This window comes from Cololabis saira, chromosome 14, assembly GCF_033807715.1.
Source record: "Cololabis saira isolate AMF1-May2022 chromosome 14, fColSai1.1, whole genome shotgun sequence".
Taxonomy (NCBI): Eukaryota; Metazoa; Chordata; class Actinopteri; order Beloniformes; family Belonidae; genus Cololabis; species Cololabis saira.
This window is the reverse complement of record NC_084600.1, coordinates 33,245,456-33,271,575: the sequence shown is the minus strand read 5'-3', so window position 1 is coordinate 33,271,575 and position 26,120 is coordinate 33,245,456. Positions and strand designations below refer to the sequence as shown.

The 26,120-nt window shown below is 42.6% G+C and overlaps 2 protein-coding genes across 5 annotated transcripts; one reads left to right on the top strand and one right to left on the bottom strand.

Annotated features, from left to right (window-relative positions):
- Window positions 1–1,428: 1,428 nt before the first annotated feature.
- On the top strand, window positions 1,429–11,596 carry prob1 (proline-rich basic protein 1). 2 transcript variants are annotated; one of them, XM_061740483.1, is made up of 5 exons: window positions 1,429–1,729; window positions 3,210–3,574; window positions 3,688–3,777; window positions 3,852–4,023; window positions 8,780–11,596. In XM_061740483.1, exons 2-5 carry the CDS (start codon window positions 3,242–3,244, stop codon window positions 10,135–10,137), a joined length of 1,953 nt encoding a protein of 650 aa, XP_061596467.1. In that variant the 5' UTR covers window positions 1,429–1,729; window positions 3,210–3,241; the 3' UTR covers window positions 10,138–11,596. The 2 variants fall into 2 exon arrangements, with proteins under 2 accessions (XP_061596467.1, XP_061596466.1); XM_061740482.1 differs by having other exon boundaries at window positions 1,429–1,755.
- slc23a1 (solute carrier family 23 member 1) lies at window positions 10,431–25,161 on the bottom strand. 3 transcript variants are annotated; one of them, XM_061740487.1, is made up of 14 exons: window positions 25,110–25,161; window positions 21,325–21,495; window positions 18,504–18,661; window positions 17,092–17,180; window positions 16,947–17,014; window positions 16,254–16,435; window positions 16,031–16,151; window positions 15,778–15,934; window positions 15,489–15,636; window positions 15,300–15,405; window positions 14,791–14,920; window positions 14,558–14,701; window positions 14,093–14,188; window positions 10,431–12,320 (listed from the first exon to the last, which is right to left on the bottom strand). In XM_061740487.1, exons 1-14 carry the CDS (start codon window positions 25,125–25,127, stop codon window positions 12,061–12,063), a joined length of 1,848 nt encoding a protein of 615 aa, XP_061596471.1. In that variant the 5' UTR covers window positions 25,128–25,161; the 3' UTR covers window positions 10,431–12,060. The 3 variants fall into 3 exon arrangements, with proteins under 3 accessions (XP_061596471.1, XP_061596469.1, XP_061596470.1); XM_061740485.1 differs by lacking the exon at window positions 25,110–25,161 and adding an exon at window positions 24,525–24,646; XM_061740486.1 differs by lacking the exon at window positions 25,110–25,161 and adding an exon at window positions 24,337–24,581.
- Between the last annotated feature and the right edge of the window lie 959 nt (window positions 25,162–26,120).

Genomic DNA, 26,120 nt, shown 5'->3' with positions numbered 1-26,120 from the left:
TTGTTGAACTTGTTAAAATGCATGAGCCCAAGCTTAATGGGTAAGACTTGAGCCCTGGTGCCAAACATGGGAAAAGGGTGCAAGTTGGCATCATTCTTCCCCACATGAACGCTTTCATGTAAATCAGAGTTCAGTTAAAAAGAGATAGAGCTTCGTTAGTCTTGGGTTCAGCTCTCCTAGTCCTGTTTTGAGCTCCATTAGTTCTAGTTTCAGTTCTACTAGTCTTTGTGTCATCTCTAACAGTCCTGGGTTCATTTCTACTAGTCCTGGGTTCATCTCTAATAGTCCTGGTTTCATCTCTAATTAGGGTTGCCACCTTTCAGAAATAGAAATAAGGGACGCCCTGATTTCAGCAGCGCAGGAGCCAAAAAAAAAAGCCCCAAAACTTCTAAACTGAATAAAAATTTGTTTATTTTATATGAAAAAACTAAATGCTTTGATTTAAAGTTTAAAGTGCTTTAATAGCATTGAACTTGCATGACTGTACAGACAACCATACTAGCAACTGAAATATCCTCCTATGCTACGTATGTCCCACATCAGCCCAGATGTATAATATAGCCTACAGGTGAAGAATATGGTGTAAAAGTTAATTTATTTCAATAATTCAACTAGAATATGGTGTAAAAGTTAATTTATTTCAATAATTCAACTAGAATATGGTGTAAAAGTTAATTTATTTCAATAATTCAACTAGAATATGGTGTAAAAGTTAACTTATTTCAATAATTCAACTAGAATATGGTGTGAAAGTTAATGTATTTCAATAATTCAACAAGAATATGGTGTAAAAGTTAATTTATTTCAATAATTCAACTAGAATATGGTGTAAAGGTTCATTTATTTCAATAATTCAACTAGAATATGGTGTAAAAGTTAACTTATTTCAATAATTCAACTAGAATATGTGTAAAGGTTCATTTATTTCAATAATTCAACTAGAATATGGTGTAAAAGTTAATGAAAATACGGTACAAATCGTGTCCCGTATTATAATAATACGGGACGCAACATTTTTTTCTCAAATAAAGGACAATTCCGTATTTTACGGGACGGGTGGCAACCCTATCTCCAATAGTCCTGGGTTCAGTTCTTCTAGTCCTTTGGTTCCAGGCCCTAGTGGTCAGACGGGGAACTGCATGTTTTCCTACTGACCTCTTGGCTGCCTTGGGGCTCAACTGTATTAGGACTGAACCACTAACTTTTTCAAGAAATTCAAACTTGTCTTTTTGTTGATAGCCTCAGAGTTTAATACAATTAAAAAAATATTTACAGGGTGTAAACATTTATGGTATGTTATTTCCATGGTGTTAGTGAGGTTAACATAAACAGGGAGAGAATGCTGCAGCCTTGTCTGTCAGTCACTTCCAGAAATAGAAAGCTGCAGTCCGACACCCCTCTCTCTCTCTGCTTATCTGTTGGACTCTCGACCATCTGGAATCTGTCAGCAGCACCGATCTCTCTCCCTTGCAGTTTATCCGATGTCGCTTATCCCGGCTACAGCTCCATTTGAAGAGATCTGGAACCAGAACTGTCTCTGAATTGATGGAATTGAAGCAGACAGAAAACATCACAATTACTCTTTCAGCTGAAGAGGATCTCCTACTGGGCCTGGTCCTGAACTCTGCTGGAGCCAGACCACCATCCCCAGCTTCAGTCACAAACAGGAACTCTTTTAACAAGTCAAGCTGGTCCTGATCCAGATTGTTTCAGTCCACCAGAGTCTGAGGTGAGACTGTTTCTCAACCATCTGAGGTAACGGTTAATGTTCTGATTCATTCTCCTGCTTAGAGAGACTCTGGTTAAAGCTGTAGTGCTGAGCAGACACCCGCTGCCTTAGCCGTGAGTGGGGGCACCGCAGTCGAGGAGTTTCCTCTTTCTGTTAGGTTTCTTGGGTGGCATGCGAGAGACTTAATTTCTCATCTCAGCAGATTTGTATATCCACTAAAGTTCATGTGTGTATGTAATACTGGACCTGGGGCTGGTTCTAGGGGGCATTTCTGGACCTTTGCACCACGGAAGTTCACCGAAGACCTAAGATAAACTGAAATTTTTGCAAATTTGGGGGATTTTCTCCAGGTACTCTGGTTTCCTCACATTATAGACAAACGTCCATATTAGGCTGACTGGTGGTTCTGAACTGTTCATAGGATTGTGTGAGTGTGGTTAGGGTGTTGTTGGTCCATATGTTTTTTGTGATGGACCGGTGACCTGTCCAAAGCTGCGTCCGAAATTTTAGTGCGTCCGAAACATTGTTACGTACACAATAGTATGTGCTATCCATACTCATACTCCGGAGAAATGTATTAGTATGGATTGATGGACACTAGCTAAGCAGAAACTTTCCCCAATGCAATGCAGCGGTGTTTGGTTGCTAAGTGCTGCGCAGATACTTATCAACCAACAAAAATGGAGGATAACGTTCCAGGTACCAAGCAAAGCTGCAGCAGCAGCAGCACCATCACGCTACAATTCAAATGTGAGGAATTAGGTGTGATTTCGCTTTGGTTTCCATAAGATATTAACCAGATGAGTTCATCATTTATCACATTATTGTGTGGGTAGAGCGGAGGGTAATGGAGCGGTGCTGCTACTGCTGCTGTGACAGGAGTTGTTACCATGGTAACAACTCTCCCTCCCAATGGCAGGAAGTGCCGTTTTGCTCCGAGTAGTACGTCCAAACTAATGCATACTACTGATATTTACTCAAAAGTGTGCCGAACTTAAAGGAGCATGAGGCTCCTTTTAAGAAATGAGACTCTCTAGCGCCACCGTTCACCACGACGGCCGTTGGGGGTACTGCAGCCAACAGTGAAGCCGGCACGGGAGAACGGGGGAGAACGCACATGCAGCGTCATGTGACGTCACATCCGCAGCCCAGCGCGGGAAATTCGGGACCGAATTGCAGCACATTTTGCAGCACACAGCCTGTTCAAGGCAAAGGAGAGATACGCTAGAGGGCTCATTCTTTTGGGTTTGGAACGCTTCATCTGACATTATTACTAGAAAACTTAAAATGTATACGGATTTTTTTCATAAATCTTGTATATACTGTTTAGTATGGAATTTCGGACGCACCGCAAGTCTCTCTCTCTCTCTCTCTCTCTCTCTCTCTCTCTCTCTCTCTCTCTCTCTCTCTCTCTCTCTCTCTCTCTCTCTCTCTCTCTCTCTCTCTCTCTCTCTCTCTCTCTCTCTCTCTCTCTCTCCAGACAAACTTCAACATTGGTATAAGCTGTACAAGATGAGCAGTGGACTGACAGGAGGAGGGAGGACACACGTCCTCAGCCATCACCGCTGTCCCGGTGTTGACCTGCTGCCTCAGCGTTCACTCGTCCTGATGGAGAAAAGCTCTGAGCTCACCTGCTCAGGTAAGAGTGAGGCAGACTACATCAGCGTCCTCTCCACTGCGCTCCATGATGATGAAGAAGAGGAGAAGGATGAAGGGAGCACCAGTGACTGGTCGGAGGAGGATCTGTCGCTCCACCTTTCTCCTTCTGTCATTTTCCAATCAGACGATGAAGACTCTGGTCCAGAGACGGACTTCGAGTGTGTTGACGTTTCTGTGGAAACACAGGTGATTGTCCTGTAAAGGGAGGGTGATATCATGATGAGCTCACCTGATGACAACCACTGAGACAGATGAATAGAAACAACTTATTAACAGAACCCGTGTCCCCTGTGATCCAGGTGAACGGTCAGCAGAGGGAGGAGCTAAAGATGGTCCCTAAACGACAGGTTCAGTTAAAGAGGAAACAAGAACAGAACATCTTTGACCAGGTATGACTTCTGCATGTTGTAACTGTCTGCTCACTGATCTGTTCATCTACTTCTTCACCTGTCCACCTGTCCAGGCGATCGAGGGACATCCAGATGGGGAAAAAGTTAACAAAGCGGCCAATCACCACCCAGATTTGTTGCTACGGCAGCACAGTTTGCCCACCTCCTTTCACAGATCCTCCAAGACTGGCAGTGATGTTGACACCTGCAGGGTCTACCAGGGCCTGGTTGCAGGGAAGAGCAAAGGTGACGCTTTACAAAATGCACATAAAACCCTGCATCCTGAAGCCGTTAACGTGTTTATTTTTTTTCTTGAGAAATTTGTTGTACTAATCAATATAATCCGGGATCAATACCGCAGAATATGGAACCTTTAAATGTTGGATGGACTCGGTTGATCTGTTAAGTCTCTGAATACGACGGAGTATTAGGGCCAAACTAAGACAAAAAAAAAAAATGGAAATTACGAGAATAAAGTCATAATATAATGAGAATAAAGTCGTAAAATTACGAGAATAAAGTCGTAATGTTGCGAGAATAAAGTCGTAATAGAATAAAGTCGTAATATTATGAGAATAAAGTCGTAATATTACGAGAATAAAGTCGTAAAATTACGAGAATAAAGTCGTAACATTACGAGAATAAAGTCGTAATGTTGCGAGAATAAAGTCGTAATAGAATAAAGTCGCAATATTATGAGAATAAAGTCGTAAAATTACGAGAATAAAGTTGTAACATTACGAGAATAAAGTCGTAATGTTGCGAGAATAAAGTCGTAATATTATGAGAATATAATTTATGAGAACTCTAACAGGAAGAGCTTCTCTCCCTGTGTTAAAATGAGGAATATTGAGCATCTTGTGAAGTTATATTTATATATTTATAATATATTACGACTTTATTCTCGTAATATTATGACTTTATTCTCGTAATTTTACGACTTTATTCTCGTAATATTATGACTTTATTCTCGTAATTTTACGACTTTATTCTCGTAATATTATGACTTTATTCTCGTAATTTTACGACTTTATTCTCATTACATTATGACTTTATTCTCGTAATTTCCTTTTTTTGTTTTTTTGTTTGGCCCTAATACTCCGTCGTACTCTGAACTCTTGAACCAGATTAAACTTTGAGAGAAATATTTGAGTTGTTAAACCACCTGTGGGAACAGTCAACCTATTTTTTCCTCTAACTGTAACCTTCAATGCATTTAATCTCTGATCGGATCTAATCCAGTTTGTTCTGGTGTCAGGTTCAGGTTGAGGTCTGATCCTGTTTGTTTTGGTTTTGGGTTTTAAGTACATTCTGATCTGGTTTGTTCTGGTTTCAGATTTCAGGTTGACGTCCAACACAGTTCGAGTTACAGATTTAGGTCTGATATTTTTCTTTTTCTTGTGGTGTCAACAGTTAGAAAAAAAAAAAAGGGTTTCAGGTTGTACGGTTGACGTTTAATCTGATATGTTCTGGTTTTAAACTAAGGTCTGATCTGGTTTATTCTGGTTTCAGTTTAAAGTTGGATACAGTTTGTTCAGGTTTCAAGTTTAGGTTTTCCAGTGCAGCATCTGCAGTGATGTGGATTCGGTACTAGTGTGTTGTGGAGAAGAGAGAGCTGAGACTCTGTTTACACGTGGATCATTCCTACCTTCCAGAGGTGTCAAAAGTATTCACATTCATTACTCAGGTAGAAGTAAAGATACTAGAGTTTAAAAATACTCCTGTAGAAGTTGAAGTATCAACTCAAGTTTTTTACTCAAGTAAAAGTATAAAAGTACTGGTTTCAAAACTACTTACTGTAAAGTATAAAAGTAAAAGTAATGTAAGGGGGAAAAAAGCCATTAAGGACAAAAGCCATTGAAAATGAATGCATCTTAGTATAATGCAAATATATTAAAGAACCATATATGTGTACTATTGAGCATTAAAGGTATTGTGACATAATTTTTAACATGCTTTTAACACTATTAAAAGTCTTGGCCAACATCCCTCAAATGTGTCTAAAAGAGTGTAACAAGAAAAACTTCACTCTTAGTACTCTTTTCCTGGCTTTTTATTACAGTGTTTTTTTGCGCCGTGAAAAATGCTTCCTTTCCCCCCTTTCCTGTCAATCATTGCTCCGCTCCTCCTCCAAACCTCCTCCAGCCCAACCATACGCTCACAGCGGCGTCGGAGCGACAGGCGAAGCATGCACGGAAGAGCAGCAGGGAGAACCACAGCAAACAATCATAAAAATAAAGGCATGCAAGCAGCACTGTCCCCTTATCTTAAGTCCAGTCAGTGGCCGCGGGTCTTCTTAGCAGTTTTCCTCCGGTGATTAGAACAAAAGACACTCTAAACAGCTCCGTGTTAAGCCTCATTTATGGTTCCGCGTTAAATCGACGCAGAGCCTACGCCGTAGGGTTCAGCGTATGCTGCGCGTCGCGTCTATGCGTCGGTGTAACGCGGAACCATAAATCAGCCTTTATGGTGCGCTGGAGAGGAGCGGAGGCAGGGAGCTGGGTGGAGGGGGCGGTGATTTAGCGGGCCGTTACGTAACGGCCCGCCACCAAACCACATGCGCCGTTTTTGCACAGTTATGCGGAAAATCCCAGAAAGCACACAATACACTGAATGTTAAAAGTTCGTTGTTTTTTGGGTGTAATTGATGTCAAGACACCCAACAAAACACAAAAAATCAAGAAAAATGTGTTTTTCATGTCACAATCCCTTTAACATGTGTTTCAGAGAGCAGGAGATATGAGGACTAGTTGCCTATAAGTATTGTAATGGTGCAAAAATTCTAACTTCAGAGGCATGTTATCATTTATCCTAACATTTATTGGAAAGTACATCCAAGTTTAGTTGCAGGAATCTGAGGACAATGGATGCAAGAACAAAACTGGACACGAACATCTAAAACAACCACAACCAAATTCACTCTATCCGGATGGAGCAATTTAACTGGATAGTTTTTTTTTAAAGGCCGAAATGAAATAGAGTAACGAGGCTGTTTTTAAAATGTAAGGAGTAAAAAGTACAGATAATTGCGTGAAAATGTAAGGAGTAAAAGTAAAAAGTTGTCTGAAAAATAATTACTCCAGTGAAGTATAGATAACCAAAAATTCTTCTTACAGTTTTTCACAATTGTTTAAACACATTTCCTGATAGACTACCTCACTTTCTCAAAACTCTAAACACAAATGACAAAACTCACACACAAAATGCAAAATCCTACACTTCTCTTGCAAAAGCACACTCTACCTTCAAAACAGTGTTAACTTTTCACTAAATGGTATTTCCTTCTCAAATGCCAAACACATACATCATTTGAGTAGACATTTCTAAGCACCCACTGAACACTGATGTGCAGAATGGAAGACACTATAGTATGAATGGAAAACACTACATGAATGCCTCAGTAGAATCATCAGTCAATCATCAGTGTTACACCTTCAGCTGTTGGATGGAATATATCACCATATAGTATTCTTATGTATAGGCTACTCAAATAGAAAACAACACAATTCTTTACTGTAACAACAAATAATATTTTACAGTATTTGGACTCAAAATGTGCAGTCCACTGGACATCACAGCAAGCTGTGGATGAAAACTTGACAGAAAATAGAAACAAAACAAGAGTATTAGGCTGCATCCTGCCTTTCATCCCTGGCTGGCCACAGGACCTCATCCACGTCCTCCATGGCCTGCAGCAGTGGGATCCGTCTCTGAGGATTTCTTTCGTATACCTTCCATCTCCAGGCAGAGAAAAAACTCCTCAATTGGGTTGAGGAAGGGAGAATATGGAGGGAGATATAGGACATCAACTTCTGGATGGACCCTGAACCATTCACGGACCAGAGCAGTCCGGTGGAAAATGACATTGTCCCAGATAACAACGACCCTGACCACCTCTGTGTCCTCCATCTGGTCTGGCTGGACAATGATGTTGTAGAGCTGGTCCAGGAATGCTAGAAGAAGTGCAGTGTTGTAGGGGCCAAGGGTGGCATGGTGATGGAGGACGCCGTGGTGATACATGGCAGCACACATTGTTATGTTCCCTCCACGTTGGCCAGGGACCTCTGTGATGGCACGCTGGCCGATGATATTCCTCCCTCGGCGCCTTCTTTTTACAAGGTTGAACCCCGCTGCATCGATGAATATGAATTCAATGTCAAATTGCTGGTTGCATATTGCACAACAGCCTTTGGAGTTTAGAAATGTGATTGACAGTGTGTTCTGTGTGAACAGCAAGAGAGGGAATTCAGGAAGAGTGTGCAGGATATTGGGAATTGTGTGTAGTGTTGTGAGAAATGTGTGGTATGGAATGGGAATTTGAGTCTAGATCAGTAAATGTGCTTGGAGTTCAGCAGGATTGGTTCAGCCACCTGAAACATGAGTTTCAGGTTGTGCACATTGTGTCTGATGTTCCAATAAATGTGTTTAAACAATTGTGAAAAACTGTAAGTAAGGTAACGAAGTATTTGTACTTCGTTACTTGACACCTCTGCTACCTTCATCTATAGAACTGTGGGTTGTGACTGAAAGAACCAGATGGAGGACATAAGTGGAAGAAATTAGTTTCCTCTGCAGGGTGGCTGGACTCTCTCATAGAGATAGGAAGAGGAGTTCAGTCATCTAGGAGAGACTCTGAGGAGAGTCACAGCTTCTCTGCCAGGAGGTTTTTCAGGCATGTGTCCTGTGGCAGACCCAAGACACATGGTAAGATTATATCTCTTGACTGGCCTTGGATCACCTCATTATTCCCCTGAAGATTGGGAGGAGGTTGCTGGAGAGAGGAAGATCTGGACCTCTCTGATTAGGCTGCTACCCCCATGACCCCATCTAAGTGGATGGATGGTCAGTCTGATCCGGTTTGATCTGGTTTTAGGTTGAGATCTATCCATCTTTTGCTGGTTTCAGATTGACATCTATCCAACTTTTGCTGGTTTCAGATTGACATGTTATCCAATTTGTTCTGGTTTCAGGCTGATGTCTGATCTCTCTTCTCACATTTCAGGCCTGTGTCCTGGAAACTCCCGCCGTTTTCAGAAATCTTTGTCTCTGGATGAAACCAAAACCAAGATGGCATCCTGCTTCATTAAAAACATCCTTTGGAGGAAGATGCAGTCGGATCAGAATGTCTCTGCAACTGCGCACGTGGAGATGAAGCCGAAGGGGGCACCTCCCCTGCCCCCACCTGCAGAGCAAGCAGGGGGCCCAGGAGGAGGTGTGTTTAAAGCTCCATTTTCTATAAGGATGTCAGTTAAAGACCCATACACAAATACGACTGCAGAAAAGCCTGACACCCATAGATCAACAAGCGTGAAGATGATTAGCCAGGAGCAAAGCCCTCCTCCCACCTACCAGCAGGCTGTGGGGGTCAAAAGTCGTGTTGTCATGTTTACTGCACCTTTTAGCAGATCAGTAAACAAGAACCACAGTGAAGGGTTCGGTCATCCAACCACACGGCAGAGACGAGCCATTGAGCCAATCATGAGCAAGTCTAAAAACGATGATGTCCCAGTGCTAGGCCCACCCAGTCCAACACTGAACAATGATGTGTTAGAAGTCAGCCAATCAGAGGGAGCTGCCTCCAATTCCACCTGTAAGACTGTCCTGGACTCCTCCAGTGAGATTTCCCCAGGACCCTCCCAGCCGGTGCTCCACCCCTGCTTCTGCAGCCCCGCCCTTTACCCTGGCCTGACCCGTGTTAACAACACTGCCCTACACCCTGTCAACTTTGTCCACAGCCCCCTTAGCTACAAACAAACCCAGTTACAACAGACCCCGCCTGCTGCAACCCTCCAGCTAATGAGGAGGTCTGAGGAGAATCAGAACAAATCCATAAAGAATCATTCAAACCAACCAGACCAGATCAGAACAGCAGGAGACCTGGATGGACACGCTAGCTCAACGAAACCTGCAGTACAGGAGCAATATCAGCAGCAGCAGCAGAAGCCATTTCTGTGTAATCTTAAACCTGCACAGGTGGCCAAAGACTTTGCTGTTGACCTCACTGGTTGTGGAGTCAGACCTGGAGCCCTCCTCAGTGTTCCTCCTTCCTATCACTTGATGTTAGACCCCAACAGTGGGCAGTGTTTTTACGTGGTCACACCTCCACAACCGCAGAGGAAGATGCTATTGGATCCAGAAACAGGACAGTTTGTGGAGGTTTACCTACCTGCAGTCAGCTCCACCCCCAACCCCTCTCTGTTCCCAGTGAGCCCTCCTAGCCACACCCCAACCATGTTCCATGTGGCCAGTGCTAACCCCACTGTCCTCTCAGTGCTGCCGTTCCAGCCGCTGAAGGCTCTGTCCTCACTGTGCACCCCCTGCATACCCATCACCATGACGGCACCTGCTGCACCACGATGACATCATATGATGACATCACAGTCATACGTAGGCTTAGAATACAACATTCAACTGGGTAAAACAGATTCAGTTTTGTTTTATTTTGCAGATTTGTTTAATCTTTTATTTATTTCATTTCACTGTACCTGTTTGCACATTAATTATTTTTATTTTACACAATTTTGTACGAATGTTGCTGCTTTTTAGTTTTCGTATAATTTAACAAGATGAAAATGAAGCATCACAAATGTGCTTGTAACCACCTCAATTTTACTGTCTTTATTATTTCTCTCATAAATCTATTTCAAGCTGTATTTCAATTATTTATCCATGCTGTTAGGTGTAAATAAGACTTTTAAAATACGTGGTGTTCCACATGGTACTGGGCACCAGTTTATTTTAAGTATCGAACATCTGAGCATGTTTCCCTGACAACTGTCACCAGGAAAATCTTTCCATGTTACCTTTAGGTACAACGGTCACAGGCCTTATTCATGAAACGTGAACTGAAAGAATTTGTGCAGTGTTCTCAGAGTTAAATATGCATGTTTCAGCATTTACTAAAGTGTTAGCAGTTCTGAACTTTTCATAGGTACAAACAAAACCTCCTTCTGGTCCTCAGAAAATGAAAAGTGACATAAATATTACTCTCATTGGTCAGACTTTACAACTCTACAACGGATTTGTAGGAAATGTTACTTTGCTGACATGCAGATACCTTTAAAACACATTTTTCACACGATTAATTAAATTAGAAATACAACATGTTTATTTGACTTTCATATGTTTTGGATTTAGATTATGTTTCTTCACACATGTTTTAACAGAAACACAACTGGGTACTGCAAGTGATAAAACACACCAGTAGAAGTTTACCTTCGGAGTTTCTGATGACTCCTGTGTATTGTCCGTTTCAATCAGATGAAGATGTCTCCAATTTCAGAGATCATGTTATTGTTTCCAGCAGATATTTTACTTTGAGATGTCCTCTTCCTGTTGAAGTCATTTTTCGTCTTGATGTTAAAACTTAACATAGAAAAAAACCTTCTCATTTCTTTTCTTTCTAAAATCTCCTGCTTCTTGAGAAGACATCATTACTCGCATCTTACATTCACAAATATATATAATATTCAATATGAATGTGCTAACCATATAGTACACACCATACAATACATTTTTAATTGGTGATTAACTTAAGACGTGAACATACAACATTAGTTTGTCTTTATTGAGGACTGCACCATTTTTTAACCATTAATTTATATGTATATACACACAAATGGATATAGGCTTATGTATGTATAATTGAGGATATAGCTGACAGCTTGTATATGATGTTATATTGGTATATTTACATATTTATGAACATTTAAATATATATAGCTACAATATGTCTGTATATGTCTACACATATATAGTGTGTATATGTTACTTTTATGTAATCAACATAAAATAAACAATAGGTACTTATGTCAAAATATGTCAAAATAATAACAATTATGTCAAAATAATAATTCACATTCATTCATGCTGTCATGCTGATCACAACCATTGATTAGTCTGAATATTACATGTCCTTAAATTTATTTATGTTTTTAATTGTCTTTTCAGTCTGTTCTTTTACTTTGACTAATTCTGTGACATCACAAATAAAGACTTATGAAAACACTTTTAAAAACTCTGTTGTGCTGGTGGTGATCAGGTCCAGGTGGACAGGAAGTAGTCTAGGACTCAAGTAAGAAACAACTGTCCAGGTGTGGTTGTCATTCAGGATAAAGACAATAGCAGGTGTGTAAGTGTGATCCACCTGTCCTCAGGTGCGCTGCCCTGACTTATTAAGACAACAACACTTAGTCAATGAGGTTAATGAGGTTGATTAGTGAAACTGGTGATATCAGCATGATACTCAAGCCAATCATGTGCTGCTCTGATGGGCTCTGACAGTTACACCTTGGTGCCAGACAGATGAAGGTCTGCCTCTTTCTCTTCCTCATTTGCTGCCTCCTCCACTACCTGCTCAAGACCCTGAGCATTATTAGACATCCCGAAACCCGTGAAAGAGGGGCTGATGGGAAACCTCCGGAGCCAGCGTGTCCGCTTGACTATGCCCATCCCCACAGGAAAGTCATAGGAAGAGAAGGAGGAGGAAGAAGAGGAAGGGTGTGAGGTGCTCCAGCCGATGAGACCTCGTTCTTGTCGAGAACCTGAACACAAGAGGAAGAAAATGTGAAACATCACGTCACAGCTGGTCTTTAATTGATTACATTATTGATCTAAAAGGTTTCTGCTGAAATGTTTCAGATCATAGGGGGCCATAGGGGTCGGGTGCAGTGTGAGCTGGGTAGTGGATGAACACAGGCACCCTGATGGTCCAATCTTCAGCTACAGAAGCTGGCTCCAGGGACATAGAATGACACCTCTCTGGTAGGAAAAGGGCCTGAGCTGGTGCATGAGGTCAAGAAGTTCTGGCTAGATACAGTCGGAATCACCTCGACACATGGCTTGGGATCTGGAACCAATCTCCCTAATACCCCTTTTCCACCAAACCGGTTCCAGGGCTGGTTCTCGGCCAGTGCTGTTGCTGGTTCACAACTCGTTCAACTTGCCAACCAGCTGAAAACCGATTTGTTTTTTCATAGCTCAGGTGCTAAGGGGACCCACATCATTACGTCACTGTAAATATCAGTTACGTCGCTGCAAACTTCAGTTACGTCAATGCGTTTGCATTGGCACAAAAGTTGAAGCAACAACAACGTATTTGCTACAATACAGACTTGATCCGCATAGCACCCTCCATGGATCGTATCGCTAAAAAACAGGTTGTCTGCTACACAGACCACTGCTGCTTTGCTGTATTCATATTAATTCGTCGCTTATTTGAAAATGTCGCCTTCTCGCAGTCTTGCTATTGCCGTTGGTCTTAACAACTCTGCCCCCTCTGCTTACGTAAGGAGTTCTTCCCTCTATTACTGTTTTTTCCGGTCCGGAGCCAGTTCTTTGTCAGTGGGAACAGACAGCCCGGTTCCAAACTCAGCACTGGCCCAGAACCAACCCTGGAACCAGTTTGGTGGAAAAGAGGTATGAGAGGGGTTGGACTCTGTTCCACTCCGGAGTTGTCCAACGTAAGATGCCCTGCTGGGCATGCCTATTGCCCCCCTAGCTCAGTTCCTGTACATTGGGGTTCACACCAGTGAATGACTAGGCTAGCCTCCCTCTGCCTGTAGTTGGTGAAGGTTCTGACTGTTCAGATGACCCACTCTTTTCTCCCTCATTCTTCTGGTGAACTTCAATGCTCATGTGGGAAATGACTATGAGAACTAGAAAGGTGGGATTGTAACAGCCTTTCTGATACGAACCCGAATGGTCTTCTGTTACTGGACTTCTGTGCTTATCACGGATTCTCCATATTAAACACCATGTTCAAGCATAAGGATGTTCACATGTGCCTTTACCACCAGGACACCCTAGGTCATAAATTGATAATTAACTTTGTTGTAGTGTCATTGGACTTGCAGCCACATTTCTTGGACACTTGGGGGAAGAGTGGAGCAGAGTTGTGAGTCTGACTGGTATCCTAGTTGGTAGGCCTAAACGTATTTTGAGGGACTACTGGGAACATCTGGCAGAGTCCCCTGTCAGAGAGAACTTCAATTCCCAAAGCTTCAGCTATGTCCCCCACTTCTTCTCATCTGTGATGGTTTTATGTTTGTTCCTCTCCATCAGTGTTACATCTGAACGGAGTCTTCATGGCAAAAGCTGACCAACATCATCTATTTCTTTATGGATGCAAGTTTAAGATTGTAGAACATCACAGTATTCCTGGACTTGTCTGTGTGTGTGTGTGTGTGTGTGCGTGTGTGTGTGTGTGTGTGTGTGTGTGTGTGTGTGTGTGTGTGTGTGTGTGTGTGTGTGTGTGTGTGTGTGTGTGTGTGTGTGTGTGTGTGTGTGTGTGTGTGTGTGTGTGTGTGTGTGTTACCTGGTATTGTGTTGTCAAGACAGAAAGCCAGAAAACCTCCCACAAACATCTCAGTGGACAGAAGGACCGTCAGGATCTGATCCAGTTCTGGAACACCTGGAACCAGAGAAGTGGTCATGTTTAAGACTTAACAGGGCTAGAGCAGGATTCACAAGAAGGTTCAGGATCAACTCTGACAACTGGAGGGATCTGGATTCCTTATGGAGACTTTTGGAGTTTTCTACTGGAGTCCGGTGGTTACGGCGAAGCACCAAAGTTTATATTCAGAGTTGATCTGTAGAAAGTGAAGTTGTGTTTTGTTGCTCTTTAACTCGGTTAGTCTTGAACATATTAAAATCCTTAGCTAGAGTGTTTTATGGATTGGAGCTATACTAAAAGATGAAACTGATTTGACTAAGTTGATTGTTTTACCAATTGTAACTAATGTTGGAACTGAGGCCAGAACAAAGGTAAATATGCACTCACCTGTTCTAATTGCGTTGGGGTGCGTGTCCATGTACCCTGGCAGCGTGAGACCAAAGAACATTGAGAACCCAAGAACAAAAAGGTTTCTGGACGAGTTTAAATCAACCAGCTGCAGGTTTGAAAGACCGACAGCTGTGATCATACCTGAAACATAACAACACATCTAGATTAATGTGACATAATGTAACAATTCAACAGGACAGCTTCATGAACAAGTGTGACCTGTGACGCACCAAACAGGGTGCAGAACATTCCTCCAAGAATGGGATCTGGTATTGAGGCAAACAGAGCCGTAAACTTTCCAACCGATCCCAGCAGTAACATGATACCAGCTCCATACTGCACCACCCGTCTGCTGCCCACCTGCACACAGAGTCCAGGAATCAAATATCTAAACACCTGCACACATGAGGATGGCATATGTGGGTCTGTAGGCAATCCTGGTCCTTTGTGATCCTCTGTGTTTCAGACCAGTAGACTGATGTCCCAAAATGACAGTACCAGTGAGTTCTGGACCAGTAGGTCCAGAATCACTGAGGACAGGACCAATAAGTTCTGCACCAGTTTGAGACCTGAGACAAAGCGAATAACTGAGGGGTCCTGGACCACTTATTACATTAGCAGTTAGCACAGACTTGCAAAGGAGAAGACCACCAATTACAGGACTTGTAAGTTCTGAATCACTTAGTACAGGACCAGTTAGTCCAGGACCAATACGTTTCAGTCATGTGGACTTAGATACCTTGGTGATACCCAGGACACCTATATTTGGACTGGAGGAGGTGGAGCCATTTCCTGTCCCTAGCAGACCAGCGATGATGCAGCAGACACCCTCTGTAAAGATCCCTCTGGAAAGAAAACATTCAAAAGAAAGGGAAAAAAAGAACAATCAAATGTAACACCTGCCTGCTCAGAGCAGTTCCTGTCTCACCTGTTAATGGCGTGGACAGGTGGGGGGCTAGCGCCGGACAAACGGGCACAGGCGTAATAATCTCCAATAGACTCCACAATACCTGCCATGGTTGCACTCAGCATCCCCAATGTCCCAGCAACTGTGACCACCGGTAACCCCCATTGGCCTATGGGAGATCACTGTCATCATCATCATCATCATCATCATCATCATCATCATCATCATCATCATCATCATCATCATCATCATCATCATCATCCTGTTGAGGGTTTATTCTTATCCATGATTGTGTGTACTCAGGCCTTACCGGGGTAAGGCACCCTGAACCAGGGTGACGACGTCATAATGTCACCACGGGCATCGGTCCGGCCTCTGTATCCATAACGATCCGGATCGGTGGGGAGCAGGTCAGTGAGTGTGAGGATGTAGCACACGAGCCAAACCAACATGATGGCCATTATAATCTGAGAGATCATGAAGAAGAAAGATCTGTGACATGAATGACATCACTTCCTGAGATCATTGATGATATCAACACCTGTTTGTTGGTTCTTAATTACAGGAAACATCTTGAAAATCTGAACTCTGGTGGAGGTCAGCCCTTTGCTTCTGCTGTAAACAGGAACAGGAAGTGATGTTGTCCTCAGGTACTGTGCAAAAAGCACGATCAGAAAGATACACCTGAAGACAGCAACACACTTGTGTTTAATCATTAAGAATATTACACACAAGTGACAGACAGACAAACAGGTGTGACACACAGGTGTGACAGACAGGCCTCACAGTGCAGACAGGCCCCAGTGGGATCCGGCTCGGTCTCCGGCGGTGGTGAAAACGGACAAGCCGATCAATGAGACCGTCGGTGTGATGGTGAGTGGGCCGATGTAGTCCAACAAGAGACCAGGTAACCCAAACAGACCAATCAGAACCTCTATCGAGCTGGACATGATGATGGCGCCCTGAATCTATGAACACACAAGCACATTTATGAAGAACAGCTCGCTCCTCAAGAGGACCTGGTCCAGAACCTGGTGACTGGAATTCTTGAATATGAGTTGCCCTCCTCATACAAAATCGATTGTCCACAGGTTTCCAGAAGAAGACCAAGAGGCACTATTCCAAAGAGGAACCGCCAGCAGATCCAGTCCTAACACCTAATCCTGAGAACCAGTCATGACACTCCATAGACTTAGTCATGGAGTGTCATGTTCTGGTAAAATGCTTGAATCTTTAGTGAGTGAACAAGTAAAATAATTTCTGACCATCAACTATTCTTTTATTGTTCAGTTAGGTTTCATTTCAAAAATCCCATTGTTACTGCTGCCATGAAGGTCGTAAATGATAAAACCAAAAGCTGTTGATAAGATGGGACAAAGCTAATTTAATGAACGTTAAATAGAAAAAAAAATAGTGTACACAGCTTCTGAAAGCACACCAGGTCCAGGTCCAACCAGCCAGAAATGCTCAGAATCGTACCTCTCTCATTCGAGGCTGCCAGATGTGTGAGGTGTCCATGGGAAGAGTCCCGTTTCCATAGATTTCCTCTGCAGATAAAAGCCAGAGAATTCCAGGATTACTGGGCTGTTTCCATGAAAGAAGATCATGAATGGAGGAGACTCACCCTCGCTGGGACACTTCCAGCGGTCTAGAGCCAGGATTGCCTGAGCAGGAATCAGGTAAGCAAAGGCGCTGGCCTGAAACAGAGGAAGTCTGACAACATAGACACACTTTTCAGTCTCACCTGAGTGTCTCAGAAACACCTGACTTAGGGCCCGATTTACTAAGATCCTAAATAAAGAGTACTAAATTGCGTGTGCACTGAAAAAGTTTGCACGTGCTGTTGTTGTGTGTTTTGCGGGTGATCAACTAAGATTGCGTGCGCAATTGATAACAGGTGCAAACCGCAGTATTTAAATGAGGTGTTGCGTGTCTTTTGCGAGCGCAAAATGAAATTTGACGAGTTGGAGTTAGAGATATTAGTGGAAGAGGCAAATTGTTGTGCCGTATTCAGCACCCCTGCCGTGAAAAGCACCCCCTCGTATATTCAATGATAAGTAGACCAAGAAAAAAAACAACACACTCACACTTCAATATATTTATATATACACACTCACACAAACACATACTTAGGAGTTTATATTATATATATTTACAAATATTATGGAAGACAACACAGTAAGCAGGCTATTAATTAATGACATCAATAACCATTTACCCGATTTTTGTTATCTGTGACTGTGATTGTGGGAAAGTATGACTATTGTGGAATCCATGAGCGCATTTAAACATGAATCATTAACACAAAACTGGACGCTAAACAGAACGTGACACGGAATGAGAATATCATTTTTGTCAGATGAGGGGGTGCTTTTCACGGCAGGGGTGCTGAATACGGCACGACATCGGGGTATGACTGCAGAACAAGTATAGGCGCACAATAAGAAACACTTTTTTCTCCATGAAAACACGTGATTTATTTATTATCACAAATAAAAAAATGAATGTGCCTCCTGTGGCAACCTTTTGCTGAATAATACTCGATTTAACATTCAAATAAAATATTTCTCCTTTTGCATGTGGAGAATCCTCACAATAAGTTTAGCCATCCCCACCCCAGTCCTCAAATCAGGCACCAACAAGCATCCCTGCGTAATGCTGGGCAGATTAGCACCTTCCTTTCGAACGTATTAAATACAGACGCAATCACAATCCCCGCAAAAACTTTCAGGCTTGGTAAATCTCATTGCGGGGGGTAAATGGACATATTTGCATTTTCCCCTCCCAGTATTTAGCGATTTCTGCCGGGTACGCCCCATATTGATTATTCATCAGGGCAAAAGTACTAAATGAACAGTGTGTGCTATTTTGCTCATTTGAGAGGTGCAGTCCTCTTTGCACGCTGTTAATAGATCAGCTTGCACATTGGTTTGCGGGTGATGTCAAGTTTGCACACGTTTTTACGCACGCAAACCTTTAGTAAATCAGGCCCTTAGTCTCACATGACGCCTTCAGAGTCGCCTCACTCAGACTCACCTGACACCAAAAGTGGTCTGGATCAGAGTTGTGACCCCAACAGTAGTGAAGATGGTTCCAATCAGCTGACTCACAGTGGTCTGGTCTCGACCGACGCACATGGCCTCAGCCAGAAGAAATGGCACTGCAACAGTGCCACTGAAACATGTCAGGTAATGCTGTGGAAAAATCCAGAAAGTGAAGGATGGGAACATCTGTACTCTACATTTACCAGACACTTTTATCCAAAGCGACTTTGAGATGAGAAAAATAATCAAGCCAGTAAATCACAGAGTAAGAGGTGTGGGGTGCGGGTTAAAAGTTGGAGAGATAACTTTGTTTTAGGATGTGAAGTACTCTTCACATCCTCACAAGAGGAGGGGAGTTTTCAAGAGCTTCTTGAATGTAGAGAGGGACGACTCTGCTTGTCTCCACTGGTACTTTTCCATCATTGAAGAACCACTTGGAGAACAATCTCACTGAGATCTCCTTTTGTGAAGAGAGGACAAGCCCAGTCAGTTTTCTTCTGATAAGTGCAACGCCTGGGAAGGGGCATAAACCTTTACATCTACGTTGAAAGAAACACCTGCGGACCCTAAGATCACGTTGCAGGTAAGTGTCAGACTTGTGTTTTATTAGTAGGGGTGCTGGGGGTGCGGCAGCACCCTCTCCTCTTGGTACCGCACCCCCTCCCCCAGCTCCCGCCCCCCCTCCAGACAGGAGGGAGGGATGATGAAAAAATAAAATAAAATAAAACCTGTCACATTATTCAAATAAATAATAAGTTGGACTGGGTTGGGGAATAAAATACTATTTTAGAAATAAATATTCTTAAACTACACTTTAGTTTTATCATCACGCGAATCAGCGTATACCAAAAAGCGTTGCCGGCGCGCTATGACAGCTATCAGTCAGTGCTATCAGTCAGTGGCGGGTTGCGTTATGGCCGGCTGCTGTGCCAACTGCATAGGCTACTGTATTTTATAGTTATGACGGGCTGCTGTGCCAGTGTGCCACTGTATAGGCCTAGACAGGGCTTAATTTGAGGGGAGCAAGCCGGAGCGCGCTCCGGCAAACCTGTAACAAATAAATATATACTTTTACGCACCGCTGCGCGCTCATATCAATTCCAAAAACACAATAAACAGCACAACGGTATAATGGTAAAAGTTATACAAGTAGTACATCTATGTGGCTTAAAAAGGACAGTTGGGTTGCTTAATGTGTCTCACACAGCGCATCTGTGTGTGTGTGACCGCGGTTGAATTGGTTTGATATTGGATATTGGATATTATGAATTCAACACCCATAAAACTTGTACATACCACTGATTTTGGTCAAACCACTTGTGATGTGTTCATGGTCATCTAGACTATATATCACAAAACAGTAATTATTATAAAATCATATATATGGGCTGATTTAAAAATCATATATATGGGCTGATTTAATGTGGTTTAATTAATTCAACACCCATAAAACTTGTGATACATACCACTGATTTTGGTCATATTGCTTGTGATGTGTTTCATGGTCATCTAGACTATATATCACAAGAGAGTAATTATTATAAAATCATATTATGGGCTGATTTAATGAGGTTTAATGAAAACAATCGGTGTTATGTATCACAAGTTTTATGGGTGTTGAATTACCTTGTAGTAATGGAGGTGGGATATAACCATGATCTCTACCATAAGTTGAGGTGAATATTGAGTCAGGTAAGGCCTGATTAATGGTCATCAAACATGAGACCCAGGTATTTTGTAAAGTTGGTAGGACAGACAGCTGTAGAGGCAATATTTCTGTTGATGTTGAAGCCGATGGAATGATAGGCAGGACCAGGAATCCAGCCTTAGATAAGATTAGGTGAACGTGGCGATCCTTCATCCACGAAGACAGGGATCTGGTATTGAGGCAAACAGAGCCGTAAACTTTCCAACCGATCCCGGAAGGAACATGATACCAGCTCCATATTGCACCACCCTTTCACCACCTGGTGAAATATGGAGCTGGGACAAGCTGAGATTCATGCAGAGATTCACTGACACGGCCAACATCCAGTGGGAATCATCTGCATAGCAGGGATATGAGAAGCCAGATCAGGGAATGAATAATCTGGCCAAGCGAGGTGGTGTATACGGCCAAAAAAAGGTGCCCAAGTACTGAGCTTTGGGGCAAGAATGCACTGATCCTGAACTGTCCAAGTTTGAGAGTATAGATAGCAGCAAGTTGTGGTTAACTGTATTGAAGACAGCAGAAGGTCAGGAAGGATGAACACAGAGGATTGGCCTGCTGCTTTCGTTGTCCTTAGGGCTTTTGTCACAGACAGCAGAGACCTTTTAGTGGGATGGACCTTTTTGTCCTTTTAGGGGGTTGAGCAGCGACTTGAAAGTGGAAAATAATTCTGTATATGTGTAGTGCTGCACATCTTATCATTGTAATAAGCCACTTTTGCTTTAGTGATGACAGTACAGAATGAGACAGAGACTGAAAGTATTTGAGATCATCAGGAGTACAGGTTTAATGCAATTTTCTTTCCATAGCTCTGATAGTGTTGCACAAATTACTGATAGTATTAGTCAGCCTCAGATGAGGCTGGGTAGAGCATGCGGGTTTGGTGGATAAAGGACACAACTGAGATATCTCCCACATGAGTGGAATATCAAACCTTACTAGGCTCTCAGTGGTGGGAATAAAAACAAAAAAGCATCTAACTTCATTGTCACTAAACCTGCAGCTGCTGAGTCACTGAAATCTGAAAGAAGTCAATCAAAACTAAGAATCCCCAGTCTCATCCTACAACTCCCAGTCACAACTGCCAGTTCGATGCCAGTCTCACCTGTAGTCCCAGTAGGATACACAGGTACCAGGGCGGGACATCTTCAATGGTGTAAATCATATCCAGCCCCGGCTGCTCTGCTGCCACGGGCTCATTTTTTCCTTGTTCTCTCGTTGGTAATTTGGTCCTGGCTTTGCTGTTGCCCTTCGCCTCCTCCGGGTAATCATGAGTCTTATTAAACAGAGACAAACACAGATATTAGTCCTAGTGAAGCATTGCTTACGACAAAGCCTAGTGTACACTTTTTTTTATTTAATAGATATATTGGTAGAAATTCAAGTCAAAGTTCAGATACAGTGAAGAATTCACGCCTTCTTTCAGCCCTTTCCCTCTTTACTAATTGTTGAGTCCACAGGTCATTGAACCTCCCTAAATTATCTGTATTACTGTATGCCTAATTTATGCTTCTCCATCGAATCGTGACGCAAACCCTCCTCCGTAGAGCTCTATGTCACCTGACATACACCTCAAACATTTTTCACTATATGTATTGACACATAACGCAGGAAACACAATTGGTAGATTTTTCTTCTTCTTTTTTGAATATGCCAACTATTTTGGCATTTTCAAGTCTGGTAGTATGATAGTGTGCTGCAATGTCTGTAAGAACGACTGATGCTCAACATTAATCAGCTCCAACTTGCGTAAAATATACTCTATTTCAAGTAAGTAAGTAAACTTTATTTGTACAGCGCCCTTCACAGACCATGGTCACAGAGCACTTCACAGTTACAATAAAAACACAGTTAAAAGATACATACACATTTAAGTTTAAAAGGCCAAGACAACACATTGACGATCATAACAGCCCCAAGACAATTAGGCAAAAGCCTGCACAAATAAAAAGGTCTTAAGTTGCCTTTTGAAGGAGTCAACAGACTCCTTCCAATTACTTACTTACTTACTTACTCTATTTCAACGTCTTTTTCTTTTTTGGGAGGGGAGCGACTGTGCGTACTCTTATGTAGATGTAGAAAATGTTGAACTATGCCTTACAGCAAGAAGGTTCCTGGTTCTACTCTTAGCAGGAGTCTTTCTGTGTGGAGTTTCCATGTCCTCCTTAGGCTTTCATGGGCTTTGTCTGGGTACTAAATGCATGTTATGTAACTGATGATTCTAAGTTGCCCGTAGGGGTGTGTGTGAGTGTGTGTGGTTATTTGTTTTCTATGTGGTCCTGCAATTGACTGGTGACCTGTCTCCCCAGGTGAAATCCTGCATTTCATCTGGGGAGAGCTGGAATAGACTCCAACAGATCCCCCTACCCTATATAGAAATAAGTTGCTATAGATGATAGATGGATGGATGTTAACATGAATAAAACTTTAAAAAGGTCCACAGGAGGGTGGTAACTGTAGTTCTGGTTGTGTCCAGTTGGACTTCATGGAAAAAGACCTAATGACAGAATGCCTCAATGGACACATGGTAGATCAGTTAGGAGCTACAATGACAGGGAAAGGTGCCACTATTGATCGCTGAGTTTTGTCACTACTGAGTGATAAAAAACTTTATTATTAGAAGAAAAAGGTTGGTGAATGTGTTTTTTTTTGTAGGTGTTAATCCTATCTCAGGCAAAAGCAGATAAAACTTTAGTAAAATTGTCAAATACTTTTATAATTTCTCGTTTCAAAGAATGAAAACAAATATATTTTCCAGCAGAATCCTGGATTCTAATGACCAAACAAACTCAACAAGTCACTGAATACATGCAGTAACATTGTTCAGTCATGAACATGCCAACACTGAATCGTCAACGTGGACGAGGAACTGCTTTCTGTGTCAGGATGTCCCATATGTACACACCTGCAGATATGAGTGTTTGGTCGAGGTAAGACACTGCAACCATTCTCAACATTCGCTCAATCTTCTGTCAGAACATGACTGATCTGGTCTTCCAGATCAGCACTGGGCCAGTGCTGAGTTAGGAACCGGGCTTTCTATTTCCACAGACAAAGAACTGGCTCTGGGCCAGAAAAAGACGGTTCCAAGGTAGCATAAACCCTTTGCTGGGCTAGAGGAAAGAACCGCTTATGTAAGAGGAGGGGGTGGAGTTACTAAGACCAATGCTGCGAGATTGCGACATTTTCAAATAAGCGACAAATTAATATGGATGCAGCAAAGCAGCAGTGGTTTGTGGAGTAGACAACCTGTCTTTTAGCGCTTTGGTCCATGCAGGGTGCTATGTGGACCAAGTCCGTGTTAGAGCAAATACGCTGTTGTTGCTTGAACTTTCGCGCCAATGCAAACGCAGCGACGTAACTGACATTTGCAGTGACGTGTGATGTCAGTTGGGAGCCACGTCATGACAGTGTAATGACGTGGCTCCCCTTAGCACCCCGAGCTATAGAAAAACAAACCGGTCAGAGATAGCTGAGTGAATCCAGGTCTTTGTTATTACAAGCAGGCTGAAATCTCACCAGCAGATGTTTGTCGCTGCCGACTGCAGTTTCATTTTCTTGAAAAGGGAGCTGGTGTTTGAAATGAAAATGCCTCGGTAGCATAAGTCTGTGTAGCTGTTTCCTTAGCCTAACTTTTGCTTCTGCTCTCTACATCATTTCTGTCCTTTGTGAAGGCCCACACAACCATCCAAAGGGAGACCAGTCAACATCACAGCCATCGGCAGGAATGTTATTAGCCTGTTGAAAGTTCTTCATAACAGCTAGTGCACCACCATCTAAAATTAGCATAAAAAATTCTTCAATCCAAACCAAACAGATATGTCTGCTTTGATTAATCTTCCAACTTAGTGTTGTTCATGTAATAATTGCTCAGGGGTCATGTTGAGTCTCTGGAAAGCACCTAGAGACAACTTGTACTGTATTAGACGCTATATAAACAAAACTGAATTGAACTGAAGTGAATTGAATGAATGACCAGATGATCAACAAGGATGTCTACATTTGTTCTAAGATAAATCAAAGCAACAATGATTTTACCCTGCTAATGTTACCTAAACCTATTGATGACCAGCACAGCCCGTGTTAGCTGTCTTCACTTTATCTACTTAGCACTTACCTGGCTTCCGATCTGTGAATAAATAACAGAGCATGCACCCATGGTCTATTACAGCCTCTTTCTATTTAGGGTCTTGGGGTCTGCTGGAGCCCATCTCATCTGTCTTCCAGTGAAAGGCAGGGGTACACCTGGACAGATGTCCAGTCCATCACCGGACCTCAAATAGACAAACAACCTCACACACTCACACTCAACATCAGGAGAACATGGAAAATCCATACAGAAAGATTCCTGCTGGCAGTGTAATCTGGAAGCTTCCGGATGCAAGGCCATGTTATCTGACAAAGCAGGTGTCCTCTGGTCATGTAACTCAATACAACTGTTACTGTTCAGTTTCAATAAACTTTTACTACCGGACCAAAGAAACTGTCAATCATTGATCTCCTCTGACCTCTGCAAGGCAACACACACACACACACACACACACACACACATCGCCGGTCCATCCCAGGGCCACATATACAGACAAACAACCAGACACACTCACACTCACACCTACGGGCAATTTAGAATCACCAATTAACCTACTACGCATGTTTTTAGACTGTGGGAGGAAGCCGGAGTACCCGGAGGGAACCCACGCAAGCACGGGGAGAACACACAAACTCCACACAGAAAGACATGGGAGTCAAACCGGGGACCTTCTTGCTGTGAGGCAACAGTGCTAACCACCAAGCCACCGAGCTGCCCCACACACACAATGATCAGTTTAATAGCTGTAATCAAAGTCTTAAAATTTGAGGGGACCAACAACCAATCAATATCATCTTTACCTGACAGCTGTCTTCCATGTCGCCTGCAGCTCTCTGGGTGGTCAAGCTCTGAACACTGCAGGGAGACAGAGAGGGAAAGTCGTTGGAGTTTCAGGTCAAAGTCCACAAGATTATCACCTGATTATTAACCGTCACACATATCTGACCACACACCTGACTAACCTGAGTCATTGATCACACACTAATCGTCAGGTGTGATAGACCTGCTCTCTGTTGTAGCTGGGGTCTTCTCTGGTGTGGCAGAGCTGGTCTCTGCTGTAGCTGTGGTCTGCTGAGGTAGACCTAGGCTCCTTAAAGGCAGGTCTTTGGTTCTGACATCATTATCAGGACTGTGTCTGACTTCCATCCAGCTTCTTCATAATTGTCATGAGGTTGTTTATAGGATCCCAGGTATGTGCAGCTACCCTGAAGATCTGCTATGTTTCTGGTACTTTCACTGCTTCAGTTTAGATAGTGGATAGATAGATAGATAGATAGATAGATAGATAGATAGATAGATAGATAGATAGATAGATAGATAGATAGATAGATAGATAGATAGATAGATAGATAGATAGATAGATAGATAGATAGATAGATAGATAGATAGATAGATAGATAGATAGATAGATAGATAGATAGATAGATAGATAGATAGATAGCGCTTTTTGGCGTCTAGCGTCGCCACGGTAACGCTTTTGAAAGAGAAAAGTAATGTGCGTCATCGCAGGATGAAGATGCAAATTTTGATGTATAACACACCTGGGTGCACGTTACGGTACAGAGGCACAGGCGACAATCACACTCCAATAAACATAGAAACATAACCCCAAAGTCTTTACCCACATATACAATCAAACCATACTACAGTTAACACACATCAATTCCCACTCCCAGTTCCCAGAAAACCTATTACAATACCCCTGAGTAGAAGAAAACATTTTTTGCACAGAGCCCGACTGAACTTATTGCTCAGATGTCCACATTAATTCAAAATATTCAAAATGGCCGACTTCCTGTTCGGTTTCGGCC